At 41.9% G+C, this 25,406-nt stretch overlaps 1 protein-coding gene across 1 annotated transcript in view; it reads right to left on the bottom strand.

Moving 5' to 3' along the window:
- Window positions 1-25,406, bottom strand: part of GCC2 (GRIP and coiled-coil domain containing 2) — a 91,737-nt gene that overhangs the window by 23,812 nt on the left and 42,519 nt on the right. Inside the window, exons 14-17 of the mRNA XM_079776941.1 lie at window positions 11,473-11,573; window positions 11,299-11,376; window positions 10,587-10,724; window positions 526-647 (exon numbers count right to left, since the gene is read on the bottom strand). Coding sequence (XP_079633067.1) covers window positions 526-647; window positions 10,587-10,724; window positions 11,299-11,376; window positions 11,473-11,573 — 439 coding nt within the window. The remainder of the gene's footprint in view (window positions 1-525; window positions 648-10,586; window positions 10,725-11,298; window positions 11,377-11,472; window positions 11,574-25,406) is intronic.

Below are 25,406 nucleotides of genomic sequence, written 5' to 3'. Positions count from 1 at the left end.
CATTAAACAATACACTATTGAAACAGTAATTGAGATGGTCATAAACTTAAGAAAATCTAATTCTAGACCAAAAACTTAGTACTTAATTTAAAACTTGTGAAATAAGTAAAATTTTAGGAAACTTCTGTTTAGCATAATTAATAGGGAATAAGTATATCATGAAAACTTTTTTATTCTTGTATTTCTAAACTTTCAAAATTGGGAAACTCATAATGTAACTTGGTCTGTGTTTCCACTATGACCAGATTCTACTACAAGGTGAAAATGTTATGCCTGTATTTCAAAGCCTGTAGCCTGGTTTCACTGTTTCCTTTACACATATTTTTGAGTTTGTAATAGTGCCTTTCACAGTGACCTTTCCTTGCTGCTGTCTGGAACACAGTGAAGCCAACACCTTTCTCGTTGCTGATTACATGTAAATTCCCAGTCAAAAGAAATCAAAGTAGGATTGTCAACCTACTGGGTGGATGGAGAATGTGCCTTGGGGAGAAAAACCCTGCATGTTTTCTATAATTCAGACTTTACCTTTCTTGTTTAGCTTCCTCAGTTTCACCCTGAGATGCAGATTTATTTTTCTGTTGTTTTAGAACATTATGAACTCGGACTTTGTAGCTTTCAAATTCAGAGGTTATAGCAGCTTGTTCCACCTATAATATTTAAAAGAGAGGAAAATTTTCTATTGCATTTTCTTTAAAAAGACAAAAATATATACATATATATGTTTTTTATTGATTTCAGAGAGGAAGAGAGGAGTGAGAGAGAGAAACATCAATGATGAGAAAGAACCATTGATTGGATGCCTCCTGCATACCCCACACTGGGGATTGAACCTGCAACCCAGGCATGTGTCCTGACTGGGAATCGAACTGTGACCTCCTGGTTCATAGGTTGATTCTCAACCACTGAGAATTTCTATTGTAACACGATCCTCTATTGTCTTTCAGGGAGTAATGCATTAAGATGACAACCTGTTTTGAAAATGAGGACAATGGCTAATACCTTTTAGTCCCTAATTATTAACTTTGGCTAAAAATTGTGCTGGGCCTTACACTTTTTAAAAGATTTTGAATGATATAATTTTGTCTAACTAGAGATATGCATCTACCATGTTTTATTCCCTGTGTGGACCGAGAAAGGTGATACCTACTAAGAAGGGCTCCTGGTGGCTAAATGGCTCAAATTTTAAAGAACGAAGCGTAGAAGAGGGTGAAAGCCTATACTCACTGCCTCCCACAACCAATCAAAATTACAACTAAAACACAGAACAACCATCATGCAGAACTGCCTGAAAGCTGGCTGAATGGAAGTCCTACAACTAGAGAAAGAAATAAGAAAGCACATTGAGTCTCGTAGGAGGGGCGGAGGTGCAGAAAGGGTTGGTCCAACGTCCTTGTGTGCCCTTTATTTAATCAGAGCGAGATCGTCTCTGTGGAGGCTACCCGTGAGGAGCAAGGTGTCCTAGCCGGCTCCCAGAGATGGGGAGAGAAGTCCCTATAACCATGGACGATAGAAACCAGCAGGAATTGTGGCTGAGGGACACAGAGGCTGCTGGAGACCAGGGTGTTCCTCTTAAAGGCCCAGTCACTCTGAGCTCCAGCACTGGGTGACTTTAGGGGACCCAGACACATACAGGGAGGAACTGGATTGTCTGGCATTGGGGCAGAAACTCAGGGGTGTCTTTCTACCAGACAGGAGTGCTCGCAGGGGGCAGCACTCCTGTCTGGTAGAAACAACAATTGATGTTTCTCCCCCTCCCCACCCCCGCCCCAAGTCAATCAGTAAAAAAACAGGCCTAGCAGCCATGTCTACAAAGGGGTCCCTCATGCAAAGTGCACATCAGGGAGAAACCTGCCCTGAACTAACTGCCTCTACCCTGAACTGTCTGCTTGCATGTGCTCCTGCCACCTGAGCCAGCCTATCTCATGGGAATTCCTGGAATCCTGTTTCAACCAATTGGACTAAGGCTTTCCCTAGTCCAAATGAAAAGAGGAACAGCTCTTTTCTGATCAATTAGGAATTGCCTTTTAGACCAATCAAGGATCTGGAGTCCTCATTTGCATGAGGCTTGACTAATTAGGAACTAGGGGCCGGGACTCCTTTCTATAGAAGTCAGCTCCTCTCTGGCTCTGAGACCACACTTTTCCATTCCACTGAAGAGTGCATTTCACTGGCTAAGCGGAACCACCAAAAATGCCTCATTGGAACAGAGTGGACCAGACCAGCACAGTGCAAAGCAGACCAGGAGGAGCAGAACAGAGCTGCCTAGCAGAAGATGGGCCTGGCCAGCTGTTGCCTGTTCCCAGGAATGCCTTCACAGCCTTGCTGTTTCACAGCAGTACTGCTGTTATGGTCATGCTGTATCACAACTGAGCTATTTGCACTGAATAAAGTTTCCTTCTTCACTGCACCCCAAAGTGATGATTCTTGTTGGTGTGGAATTGGCACTAATGATAATGTGCTGACACCTGGTAGAATAATTTACTATCTATAAATTTTATAATGGCACTATTTGCCTTTGGAAATTTAGGAAGATTTTCATGTATGGTGTGTCCTCTTTGTATAAATACAAGAAAAGCAGAGATTAAAAGTGGTGGCAGACCAGAAACAAGGAGTCATCGATCGGACTGTCGGGCCTCAGAGGGAGGGTAGGAGAGGGTGGGGGTAGGGGGGAGAGATCAACCAAGGGACTTGTGTGCATGCATACGAGCCTAACCAATGGTTAAGGACAACAGGGGGATGGGGTCATCCGTGGGGAGGGATGGGGGATGGGAATGGGGGGATGAGGACAAATATGTGACACCTTAATCAATAAAGAAATTTAAAAAAAAAAGTGGTGGCAGAGTCAACGGATGCTCCACAGACATGCTCCCAGGACCAATGTGGAATCCTATCTAATAATAGACAAATATGCAAATTGACCATACCTCCGACACACCCACAAGCCATGCCCACCATCCAATCAGAGCGAGTATGCAAATTAACCCAAACCAAGATGGTTACAGCCACAGAGAGCAAGGTTTCCTAGGTAACAGAGGAAGCCAAGCTTTCTGCCTGCCCTTGCCAGGCCTAAGCCTCCACTCAAGCTACAAAATTTCAATTATAGAAAGTAAACAAATTCAAACAAATGGCGACAGAATGGAGCTTGAGAGAGCAGGCCAGGGTTGCCGCCGGCAACAGGGGAAGCAAAGCTTTCCGCACACCCTGGCCGGGCCCACCCACTTAAGGCAACAAAGTTTCAATTATAACCCCAACACAAATGGCTACCGGCCGCGGAGGGAGCCCCAGGCTTGGCTCCGCTCCAGGCTACAAAGTTTCAATTGTAGAAGGAAAATAAATTCCAGATACCAGGGCCTCCCCTTGGGTTGCCAGGGCCTCCGCTTGCATTGCAAACCACCACAGGCCCCTCGCTCAGGCCGCCCCAGACCCCAAGGGAACCCCCACCTGATCCGGGACGCCCTTCAGGGCAAACCACCTGGTCCCCACCCGTGCACCAGGCCTCTATCCTATCTAATAAAAGAGTAATATTCAGATTGACCATCACTCCAACACACAATATGGCTGCCCCATGTGGTCAAAGATCCTGCCCCCTGTGGACACAAGATGGCCACCACAAGATGGCCAGCAGGAGAGGGCAGTTGGGAGGCACCCGGCCTGCAAGGGAGGGCAGTTGAGAAGGACCAGGCCTGCAAGGGAGGGCAGTTGGAGGTAATCAACCCTGCAGGAGAGGGCAGTTAGGGGTAACCAGGCCGGCAGAGGAGGGAAGTTGGGGGCAAACAGGCTGGCATCAGAGTGGTTAGGGGGTGATCAGGCTGGCAGGCAGAAGCGGTTAGGGGCAATCAGGAAGGCAGGCAGGCAAGCAGTTGGGAGCCAGCAGTCCTGGATTGTGAGAGGGATGTCCACCGGGATCGGGCCTAAACGGGCAGTCGGACATCCCTCCAGGGGTCCCAGATTGGAGAGGGTACAGGCTGGGCTGAGGGACAACCCCCCTCCGTGCACGAATTTTGTGCACCGGGCCTCTAGTTACAATTATAATACAAAAATCCCATCCTGAATAATCAACTGAAGACTAGCTGGAGAGAACCCTGATAACCAAGGACAGAAAGTGGAGACCCCATAGAGAGTGCAAGGGCGGAGGTGGGAAAGGGCTGGTCGGACTGCCACAGACAGCAGCTGATGGTACGAAGGGATATCTCAGCTGTCGGGGGTTGCCCTCTGGGTCCTAAACCCCAAGCTGGGCTCCCAAGTAGAGAGCACCAGAACTGAGAAAGGTGCCCACATAACAACTGGCTGCGAAAAGCAGCCACCCTCTTAAAGGGCCAAAGCACAGAATTTTGTGTGCACCCACTCATCTTGGATTCTGGCAGAGGGAGGGCAGAGTAGATTGGAAATGTTTGACTAAAAGCCAGGGATGGGGGCTCTGAGGTTAGAGCTTGAAAGGCACACATTCCAGTTTCCTGTGCTGAGTCATCCCCTCAAAATGCAGAGGACATCTTTCTGATGTAGACATTTGCTATACAGGCCGTTTTTTTCCCTGGGGGAAAGACAGTTGACCCACCCTATTGACTCCCTTGCCCCAGCATGCGGAGTTTCTGAGGCCAATTAAGAGACTGAGAATAACATTTCACCTCCAGGCAATTGCCCCACTCTGTTGGAAAAACTGTTGCCCCACTTGTGGATGATTCAAAAAATTGAATCCAATCATTATGCAGGTAGAGGCAGGTCTCTGGAGGCTTTAAATATTGGCCTGATCTAATTAGTCAGAAACAGCGTTTGACACTGGAAGGCATAGCAGATCTACTTAATATACAGTCACAAACCCAAACAGGCAGCCAAAACAGGGAGATAAAAAAACAACCACCAAAAGAAAGAACAAGACAATTCTCCAGAAGAAGAGCTAAAAATGAAAAGGAGGTAAGAAATTTCTCAGACACAGAGTTCAGAATAATGATGGCAAAGATGCTCAACAGCGTAAGAAAAGATATAGTAACTATGAAGAATGAGATAGCAGTAATGAAGAACACAGTGGAAGGAATACACAGCAGATTAGGGGCAGCTGAGGATTGGATGAGTAAATTAGAAAACTGGGTAGAAAAAAAATCACGCAATCAGAAAACAAAAAAGAAAAAAACAATTAAAAAACAGGACAGCTTAAGGGAGCTGTGGGACAACATGAAACATAACAATATTCCCATAGGAGGTATGCAAGAAGAAGAAAGGGAGCAATGGATAGAGAACGTGTTTGAAGAAATAATGGCAGAAAACTTCCCTAACCTGGTGAAGGAAAAACTCTCACACAAGTAGAGAGAGCCCCAAGCAAGAAAAACCCAAATAGACCCACGTACAGACACATCATATTTAAATTCCAAAAATTAAAGACAAAGAATCTTTACGGCAGCAAGAGAAAAGCAAACTGTTACCTACAAAGGAGCTCTGATTTCTCAACTGAAACTCTAGAGGCCAAAGGGCCTGAAGTACTCATGGTAATGAAAAGCAAGGATCTGAAACCAAGATTACTATATTCAGCAAGGCTACCACTCAAAAGAGATGGTAAAAGAGCTTCCCAGACAAAGAAAGGCTAAAGGAGCTTATCACCACCAAACTTGCACTACAAGAAATTCTACAGGGACTGCTGTAATGAGAAGAAGAGATAGAGAGAGAAGCCCAGGCATATAGAACAAAAATGGCAATAAATAAATACCTATCAATAATAACTCTAAATGTAAATGGATTAAATGCTCCAGTCAAAAGACATAGGGTGACTGAATGGATACAAAAACATGAACCAACTATATACTGCCTACAAGAGACCGACCTCAACAAAGAACACAGGACTCACTCAGTAAAAGTGAAGGGATGGAAAAATTTCTTCAGGTAAATGGAAATGAAATAAAAGCTGGGGTAGCAATACTTATATCTGAGAAAATAGACCTCAAAGTGAGAGCCATAACAAGAAATAATGAAGGCCACTGCATAATACTAATAGGATCAATACAACAAGATGACATAATTCTGGTAAACATATGCACCCAATATAGGAGCACCTAAATATATATAAATAACTTCTGGAGAATAAAGGGAGAGATGGACAGCAATACAATCACAGTAGGGTACGTTAACACCCCATTGACATCACTATATAGATATTCTAGACAAAAAAATCAAGAAGGAGACAGCAATCCTAATCAATACGATAGATCAGATGGAATTAACATTTTCAGAACATTTCACTACAAAACCACAGAATATATATTTTTCTCAAATGTACATAGGAAAATTTCAAAGATAGACCACAGGTTAAGACACAAACTAAGTCTCTATAAGTTCAAGAAGATTTTAATAATATCAAGCATCTTCTCAGATCGAAATGGCATGAAATGAGAAATCATGTACAATAAAAATACTCAAAAACTTTCAATCACATGGAGGCTAAACAGCATGCTATTAAATAATGAATGGGTTACCAAAGAGATCAAAGAAGAAATAAAAAACATTCTGGAAACAAATAACAATGGAAACACAACAATCCAAAATCTATGGGGCACAGTGAAAGCAGTCCTGAGGGGGAAGTTCATAGCACGATTGGCCTACGTAAAAACAAAAACACCACAAAAAAGAAAACAACAACAAAAAAACACAAGAAAAACTTGTAATAAGTTATCTTACCCTACAACTTAAAGAATTAGAAAGAGAACAACATGAAAAGTTAAGAATAAGTAGATGGGAGGAAATAATGAAGATCAGAGCAGAAATAAATGACATAGAGACAAAAAAAAACAATACAAAAGAGCTAGATCTTTGAAAGGATAAACAAAACTGATGAACCTCTAGCCAGACCCATCAAAAAACAAAGAGAGATGACGTAAATAAAATCAGAAAGGAAAGAGATGAAATAACTATTGACTCCACAGAAATAAAAAGGATTATAAACAAAATATTATGACCAACTCCGTTCCAACAAACGGGACAACATGGACGAAATGTACATATTCCTAGAAAAATACATATTCCTAGAAAAACTCAATCAGGAAGAATCAGAAAACCTGAAAGGCCGACAACTACTGATGAAATTTAAGCAATAATAAAAAATCTTCCAGCAAACAAAAGGGCTGGTCTGGATGTCTTCACAGGGAGTTTTACCAAACATTTGAAGAAGAAATAACACCTATCCTCTTCAAACTATTCCAAAAAATTAAAGAGGAAGGCACACTTCCAAGCTCTTTCTATGAGGCCAGCATCACTCTAATCCCAAACCAGGTAAAGACAACACAATGAAAGAGGATTACAGACCAATATCCCTGATGAACACAGATGCTAAAATCCTCAACAAAATATTAGCAAATCGCATCCAGTAATACATGAAAAAGTTCATTCACCATGACCAAGTGGGATTTATTCCAGGGATGCAAGGCTGGTACAATATCCGCAAATCAATAAATGTGATACAGCACATCAACAGATTGCAAGACAAAAACCATATGATCACATAAATTGATGCATAAAAAGCATTCGACAAAGTCCAACATCCTTTTTGGATAAAAACTCTCAGCAACGTGGGAATGGAGGGATCACACTTCAATATAGTAAAAGCGTTATATGACAAGCTTACAGCCAACATCATACTCAATGGGCAAAAACTAAAACCATTTCCTCTAAGAACAGGAACAAAATAGGGATGCCCACTTTCACCACTCTTATTCAACATAGCACTGGAAGTACTAGCCATAATGATCAGACAAGAAGAAGAAATAAAAAGCATCTAAATTGGAAAAGAGGAACTAAAACTCTCATTATTTGCAGATGACATGATATTGTACATACAACACTCTAACAACTCCACCAAAAAACTACTAGATTTAATAAATGAATTCAGCAATGTAGCAGGATACAAACCTAACACCCAGAAACCTATGGCATTTCTACCTATGGCATACACCAATAATGAACTCACAGAAAGAGAAACTAAAAAAACCCCCCAAAAACTCATTTACCATTGCAACAAGAAAATTAAGATACTTAGGAATAAACTTAACCAAGGAGATAAAAGACCTGTACTTTGAAAACTACAGGACATGGAAAAAAGAGATAGAGGAAGATATAAACAATTTAAAGAATATACTGTGGCCCTAACTGGTTTGGCTCAGTGGATAGAGCGTCGGCCTGCGGACTGAAGGGTCCCAGGTTTGATTCCAGTCAAGGGCATGTACCTCGATTGCAGGCACATCCCCAGTAGGGGGTGTGCAAGAGGCAGCTGATCGATGTTTCTCTCTTAATGATGTTTCTAACTCTCTATTCCTCTCCCTTCCTCTCTGTAAAAAAATCAATAAAATATATTTTTTTTAAAAAAGAATATACTATGTTAATGGATGGTAGAATTAACATCATTAAAATGTCCATACTACCCAAAGCAATCTATAGATTCAATGGAATCCCTATTAAAATACCAATGGCATATTTCACAGACTTAAACTCTCCAAAACAAAACCCCAAATACCTTCAGCAATCTTGAGAAAGAAGAACAAAGTTGGAGAGATCACAATATCAGATATCAAGTTATACTACAAAGCCAGTGTAATAAAAACAGCTTGGTACTGGCACAAGAATAGGCATAGAGATTAATGGAACAAAACAGAGATGCCAAAAATCGACCCAAGCCATTACACTCAATTAATATTTGAAAAAGGAGGTAAGAACATACAATGGTGTCAAGACAATCTCTCCAATAAATGGTGTTAAGAAAATTGGACAGATACATGCAAAAAAAAAAAAAATGAAACTAGACAAACTTACACCACACACAATAAACCCCAAATCAATAAAAGTCATAAATGTAAGTGGGAAAACCATAAAAATGCTAGAAGAAACCATAGGCAGCAAAATCTCAGACATCTCTCCTAGCAATATGTTTTGTAATACATCTCCTAGGGCAAAGGAAACTAAGGAGAAAATAAATAAATGGGACTACGTCAAAATTAAAATCTTCTGCACAGCAAAAGAAACCATTAACAACGTGAAAAGGGAGCCCACTGTACGGGAGAACATATTTGGCAATGATACATTTGATAAAAGGTTAATATCCAAAATATATAAGGAACTCATACAACCTAACAAAAGGAAGACAAACAATCCAATTGAAAAATGGGCAAAGGACCTAAATAGACACTTCTCCAAAGTGGACATTCAGATGGCCCAGAGACATGAAAAAATGCTGAAAGTCATTGATCATCAGATAGATGCAAATTTAAACCTCAATGAGGTATCACCTCACACTTGTCAGAATGGCTACCATCAGCAAATCAACAAATGACAAGTGCTGGTGAGGATGTGGAGAAAAGGGAGCTCTCGTATGCTGCTGGTGGGAATGCAGACTGGTGCAGCCATTATAAAAAAGAGTATGGCGTTTCCTCAAAAAATTAAATATGGAACTGCCATTTGACCCAGTGATCCCACTTCTAGGAATCTATCCTAAGAAACCTGAAACACCAATCAGAACGAATTTATGTGCCCCTATGTTCACAGCAGCAAAATTATAATAGGTAAGATATGGAAACAGCCCGTGTGTCTAGTAGATGAGTGGATAAAAAAGCTGTGGTACATTTACACCATGACATACTATGCAGCAGGAAGGAGATGGATCTCTTACCCTTTGAGACAGCATGGAGGGACCTGGAGAGTATTATGCTAAGGGAAATAAGCCAGTCAGAGAAAGACAAGTATCACATGATCTTACTCATATGTGGAATCTAATGAACAAAATAAACTGATGAAGAAAATAGATTCAGAGACATAGAAACAGAGAACAGACTGTGGAACCTCGTGGGAAGGTGCAGGAGCGTGGGTGGGTGGGAAGTGATCAACCAAAGAACATGTATGCATGTATGCATAGCCCATGGACACAGATAATAGGGTGGTGAAGGCCTGGGGTGGGTGGCAGCGGTGGGCTAGTTGGGGTCAATGGGGGAAAAATGGGGACATATGTAATTCTTTCAACAATAAAGACTTATCAATCAATCAATCAATAAATAAATGAAAAATAATTCAAAGAAATTAAGTTACGGTACTTGTACGTCAGTTTTCAAAAGAGAGTGAAAAAAATAAATTCTAGGACTTCTACTTTCCTGCAATGATCTGTAAACTCCCATGACTCTTTTGCCAAGAACACATAGATAAGTGTTTTATCCTCTAACAAAGCTACTGTACTGTTTCTGTTTTGTATGCAGGTAAGTAGGCCCCAGGCCTCAATGTACTAGAATATTTTATAATCATTTAGCCCTCAGAAAGAACTGTAACACTTCTCTAATAAAAACTTTAAAACAGTAACTTTCTTACCCATGGAAATTGCAAAACAAAGTTGGAGCGAAAACAACATGTATGCATGTCTTTCCTCTTAGCAAAGAAAAAGTCATCCATGTGACAGGGTTGTAATGGAGTTGGGGTTAGTTAGGGTCAGATGAGCCGAACCTGGTATTCATCTAGTAAGTGTTCTTAAATGACAGCAAACACTAAAGAGCCAGACCATAGTCCTCAAGTGAAGTGCTACCCAGGGGTAACAGCGTCTCTGACATGCTGCTTGTGGGTGAGGAACACACCTTGGCAGCTCGGCACTCCTCCTGAAGGGCTGCCACCTTCTGCTGGTACACGCTCAGTGTGCGCTGGTGCTGGTCTACAGAGGTCTTCAGGTGTTCGTGGACGTTGTGTTTCTCAGATGTTATTTCAGCCAGCTGAATCTGGGGGCAAAATCTTTTAATTAAGCTCTAGCAAATATGATTTTCACTTGTTAAGCAGATTTTCTTTAAATGTAAACTTGAGTTTAGAGACATGAGTCTCAAATAATTAAGTGACATAAATAAATATCAGAATTATCTATTATTGAAACATTTTTTCTTAATAAATTAGGTTTCCTTAAAAAATCATGAAAAAGAATCCCAGACTACATGTTATAGTTTAATGTTTAATTAAACACCTCAAGAGGTATTTAATTGAGGAAGAATATTTAGGGGGGGGGGGATTCAATTGACCCCCCCCCCCCCAGTATCTGTGGGGGATTGATTCCAGAAATCCAGTGTTACAAAATCCGTGGATGCTCAAGTCCCTTATATAAAATGGCATAGAACAATGCATACAGTTGACTCTTCACATCTGCAGATGGTTGGCTGAATCTGAGGATATAAAACCCGCAGCTATGAAGGGCCAACTGTGTGTATGACTGATATACAATAATATTTAGCACAATCCCTAAATGGTGTTTTACTTCTACATGGAAAAATTTTTCTAAATCTTAAAAAGTAAAACGAATCTTACTTTATAGACTTCTACTTGCTGCTGGCTTGTCTCTAGCTCGCTCTTTAAAGATGCTTGAAGCATTAAGAGATCAGTTTCCTACAGGATAAGAATCTTGGTTAAATTTAAAAAAGAAATTATTCATAAATACACTATAAGTAAGTATTAAAATGTGAAACTGAGGAATTAACATACTGCTTGCTTTGAATCTGCCAGTTCTTTCTTGGTTTTCATAAGCAATTGCTTGATTTTGGTGTTGTTTTCCTCATATTGTTGCAATGAAGTCTGTAGTGAAGCTAGTGTTAAGAAATAATTTCAGAAGAGATGAAATTATTTTGATGAATGAATTTAAATAAACAAGTGACAAGTCTTTTCTTTGTATTAACCTATCTTTTAAAGAAACTTGTCTTAGCTTTTTCTTATGGAATATCTCAGACATAAGTTACAGTCGTGATGATAGTGCAATAAACACCACTGTGCCCATCACCTGCTTTTAACTATTACCAACACATGGCCAATCTTATTTCACCCAGACCACAGGTCAAATCTGGCTGCTGCCTGTTTTTGTGAATAATTTTATTAAAACACAGTCAGGCTCATTTATTTACATATCGTTTTTAAGGCTGCTTTAGTGCAACAATAAATAGTGAACTTGACTAACATGATAGAGACTACATGGCCTGAAAATAAAACATTTATGGCCTGGCCCTTTATAAAACAAGCTTGCCAACCCCTGACCTATAGCCTCACCTACTCTTCCCCTCCCCCATGACTCCCTCCCCCTTCTTTTTCTTCTTCTTTTTATTTTTTTTACAAGATATAAATTCATTTGTAAATATTTTAGAATATACAGAATGGGGCCAAAGTAGGTTTAAAGTTGTTTGTATGAAAAATAATACAATAATCCTAAATAGTAAAGAGGTGATATGCAAATTGACCGTCACAAAGATGGCGGGGCTGGGGCCGGCTGCTCCGCGCGCCTGCCACCGGAGTCCCCTCAGCCCTGCCGGGGCCTCAGATCCTCCTGCACCCCCACTGACTGACAGCTTGCCCAGGCTCCTCCAACGAGCTACACAGCCCTCTCTTCCTCCCTCCCTGAAGCTGAAGCTTGACTGTGGTGTCCAACAAATTGGAAGTTATAACTCATGTCGTTGAGCGTATCCTCCATTCCTCAGCCGGGGCCGGCCACTCCGCGCGCCTGCTGCTGGAGTCCCCTCAGCCCCACCGGGGGCCTCCAGGCCTCCTGCACCCCCCACTGACTGAGGCTCAGGCAAGCAGGGCCGGCCGAGGCACAGCAAAGCTTCGGATGGCAGCTGCCCAGCCTCCCAGGGCCAGCCTGAGGCTCAGGTAACCAGGGCCGGCCAAGGCTTGTGCTGCCGGCAGTGGCAGCAGCAGAGGTGTGATGGGGGCATCGCCTTCCCCTGATCGCCTGGGTTGCCTCCCACCCCTGAGGGCTCCCAGACTGTGAGAGGGGGCAGGCTGGGCTGAGGGACCCCCTCCAGTGCATGAATTTTCATGCACCGGGCCTCTAGTCTATATATATAAAAAAGCTCAGCGACTAGAACGGCAAAATGACCAGACTGACCGGTGGCTATAACATGCACTGTGGCAGCCAACCAGCCTGATCCGGGCCCGCATTGACCCCTCACCCCCCAGCTGGCCCAGTCCCCAATTGACCCCCAACATCCCGATCGGGGGTGGGGCGGCCAGCCAACTGCCACAGCCCTTCCCCTCCGCTGGCCCGGCCTAAGAGGCCTCCACTGGGGCAGGCCCGCCAGACTGCACCCGTGCATGAATTTGTGCACTGGGCCTCTAGTCTACATACATGAAAGTCTAAGTGACCAGCTGACCATCTGGTAGCTATAACACGCACTGACCACCAGGGGGCAGAAGCTAAACGCAGGAGTGGAAACCATAGGCATGGAAACATGGAACAGACTGATGAATCTCAGAGAAAAGCGGGGAGGGTGGGAAGAGATTAAACTAAGATCTTATATGCATACTAGAGGCCAGGTGCACAATTTGTGCACTGGTGGGGTCCCTCGGCCTGGCCTGCAGGTATTGGGCAAAACTGGCTATCCAACATCCCCCAAGGGGTCCCGGATAGTGAGAGGGCACAGGCCAGGCCAAGGGACCCCACCAGTGCAGGAATTCGTGCACCAGGCCCTCTAGTTAATAAATAAAAATACAAGAATAAACTGTGTTTCATGTACTCACACTGTAAACCTACTTTTTCCCCACTCTATATCTCTCAAATAAAGGTATGTACTTATGGTATAGCTAAAAGATAAAAACTTTAAGAAACACCTCAAAATAGGTGCTGCATATTTTCAATTGTATCATAATAGAGGCACATAGCTGGTTTTCTATTTTTGTGATTCTAATTACTTTGAAGGTATTGTGAGTGAAAAATAGTTTACTAAGGAACTGAAATGTAAGAAAAACAAATACTTTCATGCTTACAGAGGTAAAGAAGAAACAAATATCAAATAGGAATAAGTGGATTCATTGTCTAAATCACAGGTACCCATCTACAACCAGCAGGCCAAATCTGGCAATAGCCTATTATAAAACAAACAAAGAACATATGATAGAGACCATGTAGAAGCCATGAAGATTTATTATCTGGTCCTTTACAAAAAAAGTGTATTTGACATCTGGTTTAGACCAGTGCTACTAAAAGATCTTAAAAGCAATGATTAACCTCATGAAGTTAAATCCATACATACAGATTGTATTACTTGGTAAATATGAACAGGTACTATGCCTTTTAATGATAAATCTATTCAGTTATTTTCTGGTAACTATTTACCTAGTTCTGCAAAGCATTTTATAAAGTACAAATGATATACAAAGCCCTGTTAAGTGCTCCCAGGAATTATGATAAGCAAGATATATTAAGATCCTGAACTCAAAGAATATGTACAATGAAATTAGGGGATAACATTTTACATGATAATGTAAAGCAAAATATAAACATTAAGAAAAAAATACAATAGGCTATGGGGATCCATGGACTAAAGATTATCAAGATTATCGATAATAATAAAAGCGTAATATGCAAATCGACTGAACGGCTGAACAGCGGAATGACTGTCTGGACGACCACACTATGACACCCATTGGTGCCAGGCCAGCCAAGACATGTGCGATGCAGTCAGGGGCCCTGACATCACCCCATGATCACTCTGCAGAGGGAGGCCCAGGCCACCGGCCAGTGGGGCAATCGATCCATTGGGGGGGCTCCATGATCGCCCCAAAGAGGGAGGCCCAGGCCACCGACCAGCAGGCTGCAGCAGGTGGGTGGGGCTTCCCTCTGTGGGAGCAATTCATCGCAGAGCCCTGGCCAGGTGGGCAGGGCCTACCTTTTTGGGACAATCGATCGCGGGGCTCCCAAACTGTGAGAGGGCACAAGCTGGGCTGAGGGACCAGCCCCCCCAACCCCAGTGCATGAATTTCATGCACCGGGCCTCTAGTTTATATACAGTTTGCATGGGACAAGGAAGATTTCATAGTACAAGAAAACATTAAGATCAGGAAGAATTTCAAAAGGTGAGCATAAGAGTAGGAGGGCCAGGGCATGAAAGGAAGAATAGCAGCAGATGAAATATACACTTAAATCGTGTCTCAGGAAAAATGAATAGTCCTCTTTTCCTATAAGAGAGTAATGAGAATTAAGCTGAAAAGTTAGACTGGGGTTAGCTGTTTAGGGGTTTGAGATTAAAACTGGCATTCCTAACTCATTAGGCAGAATGAGCCAACCATTAAAAAAAAAATTGCATGGAACATTGTCCCCCTGCTTCCTCATCTTCTTTCTATTCTGTCACAACTCCTTAGCTCACATACCAAAGTCTTTGCTGCCATAGGCTGGTGGCTTTTTCAAGATTCTACCCCATTCTAATTAATTTGATATACTATACGGGCAAATCTTCCGCACTGTCCTTAAAAAGGGCCCACATACATTCTGGTATTCAGGTACTTCATGAACTGAATGGAAATATATCTTCCTTAATTGTACTTTACTGCCTAAAAGGTCAAGCCTTCATTCCAACTAGTCAAACCTTCCCAAAATTATGTTCTTTAATTTTTGCTCATACCATGGTGTTGGAAGCCGCCCATTGTTCTCACTAGCAGAGAGGTGTGGACAAGGAACCCGGAAGGCTGGTCAACCTTGAAGCTCTGAAAGGTCAGAGCCAACCACCCACTGTCTAGTTGAGACAATGGTAGCTGAAGCAACGTTCACCTTTTAGTTTTATGTAAATCCTTGCTGATTGGCTATTATTGGGATTGCCTGCCTAAGGGCTATGGGTGTATCCCATAATCTGAATAAAAGGGATCCCAAAGCCAGAGCAAGGCAGAGTCCTTTTCCTTTATTTGGACTCCCGCCTGGCCCCCAATATTTCCAAATTAATATTTTCTAGTCTCTTTGATTTGTATGTGGCCTCCTCCAGAGCCCGAACCCTGAACCTGAACTCTGAACCACGCGGGATGTGAAAGGGGTTCACTACACGATGGCTAGAGAAAGGAATACTCTTCTCAATTAGCTTTTTCTCTCCAAACCTTAACTTTAAGAATTAACTTTAGCCCTAAATTGTAAGAGTTTGTTTCAGTGCACAGAATCTCTCCACTCTGAACTCTTAGCACGCACTGCCTGTGCCAACTCATTTCTGGCCATGAGGGAGTAACAAAATCTAGACTTTTATTCTTGTTATAAAAATGAGAAAACTAAGGAGGTCCAAGATGGCAGTGGTATAGGAAGACATTGAACTTAACCCCTTCCATTGGAATACTCAAATATACACATATAAAGAGAGCAAGTACTCCTTCCAGACAGCTTCTGAACAAAAAACAAACAAACAAAAAACAGAGTGCATAGAGAAGGCTGGGGAACCACAGGAACTTTCCCAGGCTAGAGAAGCTAGTGAGTGCCACTGTTTATGGCTCCCTCCACATCAATAGGGTAGGCTAGAGCTCCCTCTATTCAGGTACTTTGACCTACCTGCAAGATCACCACAGGGTGTCCTCACCTATACTACTTAGAGCCTTTTGTCTCTGAAGATAAGGCCACATTTTCAAGACCAAGAGAGATAGTTATTTTTGCTTAATTCATATAGACTAACATAGAAAGTCAAAACAATATCTCTCAAATGAAGGAACAAGAAAAATCCCCAGAAAAAAAACCTAAGGAAACAGTGATAAGTAATATGCGTGGTCAAGAATTCAAAGAAAATCATAAGGATGCTCACTGAATTTGAGAGTGAAATAGAGGAACTTAGAAAGAACTTCAACAATAATTATATTAAGAACCAAGTAAACCTGAAGAATACAATAACTAAAATGAAAAATACTTTAGAAAGAATCAACTGCAGATTTGTTACTATATAAGAATGAGTCAGAGACCTGGAAGACTGAATAGTGGAAATCAACCAATCAGAACAGAAAAAACCCCAAAAGATTGAATTAAAAATTAACAAGGATAAGGGATGTTTGGGATAATATCAAATGTTCAAACATTAATATTAGGATCCCAGAGGAGAAGAAACAGAAAACAAGGAACAGAAACTTATTTAAAGAAATAATGGCTAAAAATGTTCCTAATCTGGGAAAGGAAATAGATATTCAGTTTCAGGAAACACAGAAAATTCCAAACAAGATAAACCAAAAATCAGACAAGACATACTATAATTAGTTGGCCAGTGTGGCTCAGTTGGTTGGAATGTTGTCCTATGTACCGAAGGGTCATTGGTTTGATTCCTGGTCAGGGCACATATGTAAGTTGTGGGTTTGATCCCTGGTTGGACCTGTACAAAAGGCAACCTATCCATGTTTCTCTCTCTCTCTCTCTCCCCCGCCCCCCCCCCCCCCGCTCCCTTCCTCTTTCTAAAATCAATAAAAAATATTCTCAGGTGAGGATAAAAAAAAGAAAAAAAAAACTTACTGTAATTAAAGTGATAAAAGTTAAAGAGATAATCTTGAAGGAAGCAAGAAGAAAACAGTGTATCACATACAAAGGAAACCCCATAAGAGTATCAGCTGATTTCTCAGCAGTAACTTTATAGGCCAGAAAGGAGTGGCAGGACATCTTTAAAGTGCTGAAAGAAAGGAACCTACAACTAGAATAGTTTACCCAACAGGTTATCATTCAGAATAAAGAAGAAATAAAGAGTTTCCCAGAAAAATAAAAGCTAAAGGAGTTTGTAGTATTAAATCAGTTTTACAAAAAATGGTAAAGGATCTTCTTAAGCAATAAAGAAAGGCTATAAGCAGAAACAAGAAAATATGAAAAGGAAAAAATTTCACAGGTAAAGCCAAATATTTAATAAACAGTGGAAATCAGATATTTAAAAAGCTTACTATGAGATCAGAAGAAAAAAATATCAAGCTCGACTCAAATTACTACAAGTAGTTAGAAGATGCAGAACATAAAAAGATCTAAAATATGACACCCATAACATAAAGTGTGGAGGTGGGGGTAAAATTGCAGTCCTTATAAAATACATTTGAATGCCTATGAGCTTAAAATGGACTAGTACAGATGTAGAGTAATATACATAAACATCATTGATAATCACAAACCAAAATCCTACAAAAGATATACAAAGAACATAGAGAAAGGAACCCAAACAGAACACTAAAGAAAACCAACAAACCACAAGGAAAGAGATAAGAAGAAGAAAGGAACAGAAGTGAACTATAAAACAACAACAAAAAAAAAACCTCCAAACAAACCACACACAAAAAAAAGAATTAACAAAATGGCAGTAAGTACACACTTACCAATAATTACTTTAAAATGTAAATGATTAAATGTTCCAATAAAAAGACAAAAGGAGGCTGAATGAATTAAAAACCAAAATAAAGCATGACCCATCTATATGCTGCTTATGAGACTCCCTTGAAATCGAAAGACATATAGACTGAAAGTGAAGAAATAAAAAAAAATATTCCATGAAAACAAAAATGAAAACTGTGGTAGCAATACTCGTATCAGACAAAATTTACTTTAAAACAAAAATGGTAAAAAGAGATTAATAACGTTACATTATTATAAAGAGGTCAATCTAAAAAGAGGATATAACAATCCTAAATATCTATGTACCCCTCCAAAAAATATCTATGCACCCAACATAAGAGCAACTAAATATATAAAGCAATTATTAATGGACATAAAGGGAAAAATCCACAGTAATATAATAACAGTAGGGGATTTTAATACCCCACTACATCAATGGGCAGATCACTAAGACAGAAAGTTAATATGAAAATAATGGCATTAAATGTAACATCAGACCAGATTAACTTAATAGACATTTATAGAACATTTCACTCAAAAACTGTAGAATACACTTTTTTTTTTCAAGTGCACATGGATCATTCTCCAGGAGATATTACATATTAGGCCATAAAACAAGTCTCAATAAATTCAAGATTAAAATCGTATCAAGCATCTTTTCTGACAATAACTTGAAATCATCTATCAAAAAGAAAACTGGAAAAAAACACCCACCCACAAATATGTGAAGACTCAACAATATACTACTGAACAACAAAGGATTAAAGAGGAAATCAAACAAGAAATCAAAAGCTACCTTGAAACAAATGAAAATGAAAAACACAACTTTTCAAATTGTATGGGATCCAGCAAAAGCACTTCTAAGAGGTAAGTTCATAGCTATATAGGTAAGCTCAACAAACAATAAAAATCTCAAATAAACAATCTCATTGGACACCTAATGGAGCTACAGAAAGAAGAACAAGCAAAACCTAAAAGTAAACAGAAGGAAGGAAATAGTGAAGATCAGTGTAGAAATAAACAAAATAAAAAATCTTAAAAATAGAAGATATCACTAAAACTAAGAGCTAGTTGTTTGAAAAGATACACAAAATTGACAAACTTTTTGCCAAATTCATCAAGAAAAAAAGAGACCAAATAAATGAAAGGAAAGTTTCAACTGACTGCAAAGAAATATAATCATTAAAGAACTGCAAACAATTATGTGGCAACAAATCTGACAATCTAGAAGAAATGAATGACTTTCTAGAAGTATATAACCTTCTAAGACTAAACCAGGAAGAAATATAAAATCTAAACAGATCAATTAGTAGCAATGCAATTGAAGCACTAATAAAAAAAACTCCCAACTAATAAAAGTCCAGGGATAGATGGTTTCATAGGTAAATTCTACCAAATATTCAAAGAAAAATTAATACTATCCTTCTTAAACTATTTTAAAAAACTGAAGAGGAAGGAAAGCCTCCAAACTCATTCTATGAAGCCAGTATTGCCCTGATATGAAAACCAAACAAAGACATTTCAGAAAAAAGAACTACAGCCCTAACCGGTTTGGCTCAGTGGATAGAGTGTCGGCCTGTGGACTAAAAGGTCCCAGGTTCAATTCCGGTCAAGGGCATGTACCTTGGTTGCAGGCACATTCCCAGTAGGGGGTGTGCAGGAGGCAGCTGATCTATGTTTCTCTCTCATCGATGTTTCTAACTCTCTATCCCTCTCCCTTCCTCTCTGTAAAAAATCAATACAATATATTTAAAAAAAAGAACAAACAAACAAACAAAAAGAACTACAGGTCAATACCCCTCATAAATATAGATGTAAAATTTCTTAACCAAAAAAGGTAAAACTATCATTATTCGCAGATGACATGATATTGTACATAGAAAACCCTAAAGACTCCACCAGAATACTATCCTACCTAATAAAAGAGTAATATGCAAATTGACCCTAACTCTGCTACACCCACAAGCCATGCCCACAAGGCACACCCACCAGCCAATCAGGAGCAGATATGCAAATAAACCCAACCAAGATGGCTACAGCCACAGAGAGCAAGGTTTCCCAGGCAATGGAAAAAACCAAGCTTTCCGCCTGCCCTTGCAGGCCTAAGCCTCCACTCAACCTATGAAGTTTCAGTTATAGAAGGTAAACAAATCCAAACAGAAATGGCGGCAGCCACGGAGCTGGAGAGAGCAGGCCAGGGTTGCCCCCGGCAATGGAGGAAGCCAAGTTTTCCACCTGCCCTGGCTGGCCTAGGCCTCCACTCCAGGCTACAAAGTTTCAATTACAGAAGGTGAATTAACCCCAACAGAAATGGCTGCCGGCCATGGAGCGAGCAGGAGGCTTGGCTCCGCTCTAGGCTACAAAGTTTCAATTGTAGACGGTAAATAAATTCCAGATACCAGGGCCTCTGCTTGGGTCGCCAGGGGACATGGCTGGCCTGAAAACCACCACAGGTCCCTTGCTCAGGCCGCCCCATGCCCCAAGGGAACCCCCATCCTGATCCGGGACACCCTTTAGGGCAAACCAGCTGGCCCCCACCCGTGCACCAGGCCTCTATCCTATCTAATAAAGGAGTAATATGCAGATTGACCATCACTCCAACACACAATATGGCTGCCCCCATGTGGTCAAAGATCCTGCCCCCATGTGGACACAAGATGGCCACCACAAGATGGCCAGCAGGAGAGGGCAGTTGGGAGGCACCCGGCCTGCAAGGGAGGGCAGTTGAGAGGGACCAGGCCTGCAAGGGAGGGCAGTTGGAGGCGATCAACCCTGCAGGGGAGGGCAGTTAGGGGTGACCAGGCCAGCAGGGGAGGGCAGTTGGGGGCAAACAGGCTGGCAGGGAAGCAGTTAGGCATCAATCAGGCTGGCAGCGGAGTGGTTAGGGAGTGATCAGGCTGTCAGGCAGAAGCGGTTAGGGGCAATCAGGAAGGCAGGCAGGCGAGCAGTTGGGAGCCAGCAGTCCTGGATTGTGAGAGGGATGTCCGACTGCCCGTTTAGGCCCGATCCCACTGGGATCGGCCTAAACGGGCAGTCGGACATCCCTTCAGGGGTCCCAGATTGGAGAGGGTACAGGCTGGGCTGAGGGACACCCCCCAACTCCGTGCACGAATTTCGTGCACTGGGCCTCTAGTCCTATATAATAAAAGGGTAATATGCAAATTGACCCTAATGGCGGAACGACTGGGAAGGAACAGTTGCTATGACGCACACTGACCACTAGGGGGCAGATGTTCAATGCAGGAGCTGCCCCCTGGTGGTCAGTGTGCTCCCACAGGGGAGTTCCCCTCTACCACAAGCTGGGCTGATGGCTGCGAGTACAGCGGCAGTGGCAGTGGCAGGAGCCTATCCCATCTCCGTGGCAGTGCTAAGATGTCTGACTGTCATCAGTTGGACACCCCCCGAGGGCTCCCGGGCTGCCAGAGGGATGTCTGACTGCCAGCTTAGGCCTGGTCCCCTGGGGAGTGGGCCTAAGCTGGCAGGTGGACATCCCCTGAGGTTTCTGGACTGTGAGAGGGCGCAGGCCTGGCTGAGGAACACCCCCCGCCCCCCGAGTGCATGAATTTTCATGCACTGGGCCTCTAGTTAAATTTAATAAAAGAATTCAGCAAGGTAGCAGGATATGAAATCAACATCCAGAAATCAATGGCATTTTTATGCACCAACTAGGGGCCCAGTGCATGAAGATTTGTGCATGGGGGGTGGGTCCCTCAGCCCGACCTGCACCCTCTCCAATCTGGGATCCCTCAGGGGAGCCCTCTACAATCCGGGAGTTTCTGTCTGTCTTTGCAATCATCTGAGCGAATTGTCTGAGACCCCAGCCCAGTTGGGTTTGTTGCTCACAGAATAATAGAGGCTTTTTTTTCCTCTTTGCTTTATTGGTGGAGATTTCCTGGAAGTTTTAGGATATCTTCCCTTTAATTTTTCCTCGACACTCTGATTTTACTTATGTCTCTCACCTTTGCTTTCCATCCATCCCCCACTGCAACAGTAACTTGCTCCAGGCTCACTTTGCTCTAGTGCAGTGGTCGGCAAACTCATTAGTCAACAGAGCCAAATATCAACAGTACAACGATTGAAATTTCTTTTGAGAGCTAAATTTTTTAAACTTAAATTTCTTCTAACGCCACTTCTTCAAAATAGACTCGCCCAGGCCATGGTATTTTTTGGAAGATCCACACTCAAGGGGCCAAAGAGCTGCATGTGGCTCGTGAGCCGCAGTTTGCTGACCACGGCTCTAGTGTCTAGGAGATCTGTTTGCCACCAGAACTACGATTCCCAGAATTCCTGGTGCTCCCCGAGCTCTGGGTTTTCCCTTCCTGCTCTGTTTCTGTCCCACGGCCTCCCGCTCTGCCAAGTCCTCCAAATTGCCAGCTCTCCTTCTCTGCTCTCCGTCTGGCGGCTTGGGGAGCCAAGTTCCCCAAGCCGCTTCACTCTCCGCCGGCTTTCCTGCTCTTCTCTCTGCCTGGCACCTGTGTATGCAAATTAACCTGCCATCTTTGTCAGGTTAATTTGCATACTCACTCCTGATTGGCTGGTGAGCATAGTGGAGGTATGGTCAATTTACATGTTTATCTTTTATTATATAGGAAAATGAACTCTCAGAAAGTGAAACTAAAAGAGCAATCCCATTTACCATTGCAACAAAAAAATAAGATACCTAGGAATTAACCTAACCAAGGCGGTGAAAGACTTGTACTTGGAAAATTATAGGTCATTGAAAAAAGAAATAGAGGAAGATACAAACAGATGGAAGCATATACTATGTTCATGGATTGGAAGAATTAACATGTCTATACTATCCAAAAACAATCTATAGACTCAACGCAATCCTATTAAGATACCAATGGCATACTTCACAGAGCTAGAACAAATAATCCAAAAAATTTATATGAAATCATAAAAGACCCCAAATAGCTGCAGCATTCTTGAGAAAGAAGAACAATGTTGGAGGAATCACAATACTTGATATCAAACTACACTACAAAGCCATTATAACCAAAATAGCCTGGTACTGGCACAAGAACAGGCATATAGACCAATGGATTAGAACAGAGACCCCAGAAATTGATGCACACCATTATGGTCAATTAACATTTGACAGAGGAGGCAAGAACATACAATGGAGTAACAACAGTCTCTTCAACAAATGGTGCTGGGAAAACTGGACAGATACATGCAAAAAGATGAAACCAGACCACCAAGTTATACCATAGACAAGAATAAACTGAAGATGGATAAAAGACTTAAATGTAAGGCATGAAACCATAAAAATCTTTAAAAAAAACATAGGCTGTAAAATCTCAGACATTTCACATAGTAATATGTTTACCGATACATCTTCTAGGGCAAAGGAAATTAAGGAGAAAATAAACAAACGGGACTACATAAAAATAAAATCTTCTACACAGCAAAAGAAGCCATCAACAAAATGAAAAGGGAACCCACTGTATGGGAGAACATATTTGCCAATGATACAACTGATAAGGGGTTAATATAAAAAATATATAAAGTACTCATTACACTTAACAAAAGGAAGACAATCCAGTAAAAAAATGGGCAGAAGACATGAGTACTTTTCTCCGAAGAGGACATACAAATGGCCCAGAGACATATTAAAAGGTGCTCAATATCACTAATCATTAGGGAAATGTTAATTAAAACCATAATCAGGTATTACCACCCACCTGTAAAAATGGTTATCTTCTATTGATCAACAAACAAGTGTTGGTGAGGATGTGGAGAAAAGGGAATCCTTGTGCACTGTTGGTAGAATTGTAAATTGGTGCAGCCACTGTATAGAGATTCCTCAAAAAATTAAAAATGGAGCTGCAATACGATCCAGCAATTCCACTTCTGGATATTTTCCAAAGAAAACAAAAACACTAATTTGAAAAGATATATGCACCCCTATGTTCACTGCAGCACTACTAGTAATAGTCAAGATATGGAAGCAGCCTAGACATCCATCATTAGGTGAATGGGTAAAGAAGTTATATCTCCTATATAATAAAAGCCTAATAAGCAAATTGTCACCTTGACTGGGAGTTTGACCACTTGCTATGACGTGTGCTGACCACCATGGGGCAGCATGGAACATGGTGGGCGTCAGTGATAAGGTGCTGGCAGCAGGCAGCAGTGGAGGCACTGCTGGCCCCAAGGGGCTTCCAGGTGAGCTGGGCTGCAGCCGTCAGGACCGCAGGGGCTGGTTGGGCTCCTGTGGGTTCGTGCAGGAGCTGGTCTGTGAGGCCGGCCGGGAGAGAGCACTCTGCCCGCCCGGCTTCTGTGCAGTGCTGCTGGGCAGCCCAGAGGCCCACACTGCGCCCTGGCCCACAGCACCTGGCCGCATTCACTGCATCTCCGCGTGTGGACTCGGGCACTGTGACTCAGGTGGAGGGGGGTTCTTGGGGGCCCAGGTGCTGCCCAGGGCGCAGAGGTCAGTGGGGACCTGCCCCTCCATGCCAGACACTTGTGCTTTGATCACCTGCCAGGCCTAGGGACTGCACCCGTGCACAAATATCGTGCACTAGGCCTCTAGTGTACACACACACACACACACACACACAATATGGAATGTTATTCAGCAATGAAAAAAAAGAAAGAAATCTTGCCTTTGTGGCAACATAGATGGACCTACAGGGTGTTATGCTAAGTGCAATAAGATAGACAAAGAAAGATAAATACTATATGATTTCACTTATATGTGATATAAAACAACAAATAAATAAACAAACAAACAAAAATAAACAGACCCACAGATATAGAGAACAAGCTGATGATTGCCAAAGGAGAGGGGGGTGATAAAAAATAAGACAATGACATTTAATGACTTCCATTTTTTCTTTAAATAATAATTTTAAGAAAACTGAATATGTGAAGAAAAACCTGTCTTCTGACATTGGACAGTAAGCAGTGTAGTACTGTGGTCCCTAAAAGGAGGTAAACAACAAATGAGGTGAGCCCTATTATATAGTCCCTGCTCTCTGCCTGAGGCAATTTTTAAACTATGGTACAGAAAGGGAATCCCAAACAGAGCAGAGGTCTTACTGAGTTGCAAAGATTAACAGGATCAAAACAATGCAAAGAGAGCTGCAATCTGAGTAATTCTCAGATTTTACATAGCACTATAAATTGTTCATATTCCTACCAGCTACAGTAAGAAATGTTGTTGAGTACATGGGCACTCAGTAGTCCTCAGATGATTCCCACCTTAATACTGGGACTGAAATGGATCGATAGGTATAGGGAGCAGTTATAGGGTTAAGACTTGGACTGACCTGCTGGCAAAGCCACAAACAGGACCCAGCTTAGAGGGCACAGCCCTCTTACCATAATT

Source organism: Cnephaeus nilssonii, assembly GCF_951640355.1.
Source record: "Cnephaeus nilssonii genome assembly, chromosome: 7".
Taxonomy (NCBI): domain Eukaryota; kingdom Metazoa; phylum Chordata; class Mammalia; order Chiroptera; family Vespertilionidae; genus Cnephaeus; species Cnephaeus nilssonii.
This window is presented reverse-complemented; position numbering and strand designations above follow the sequence as displayed.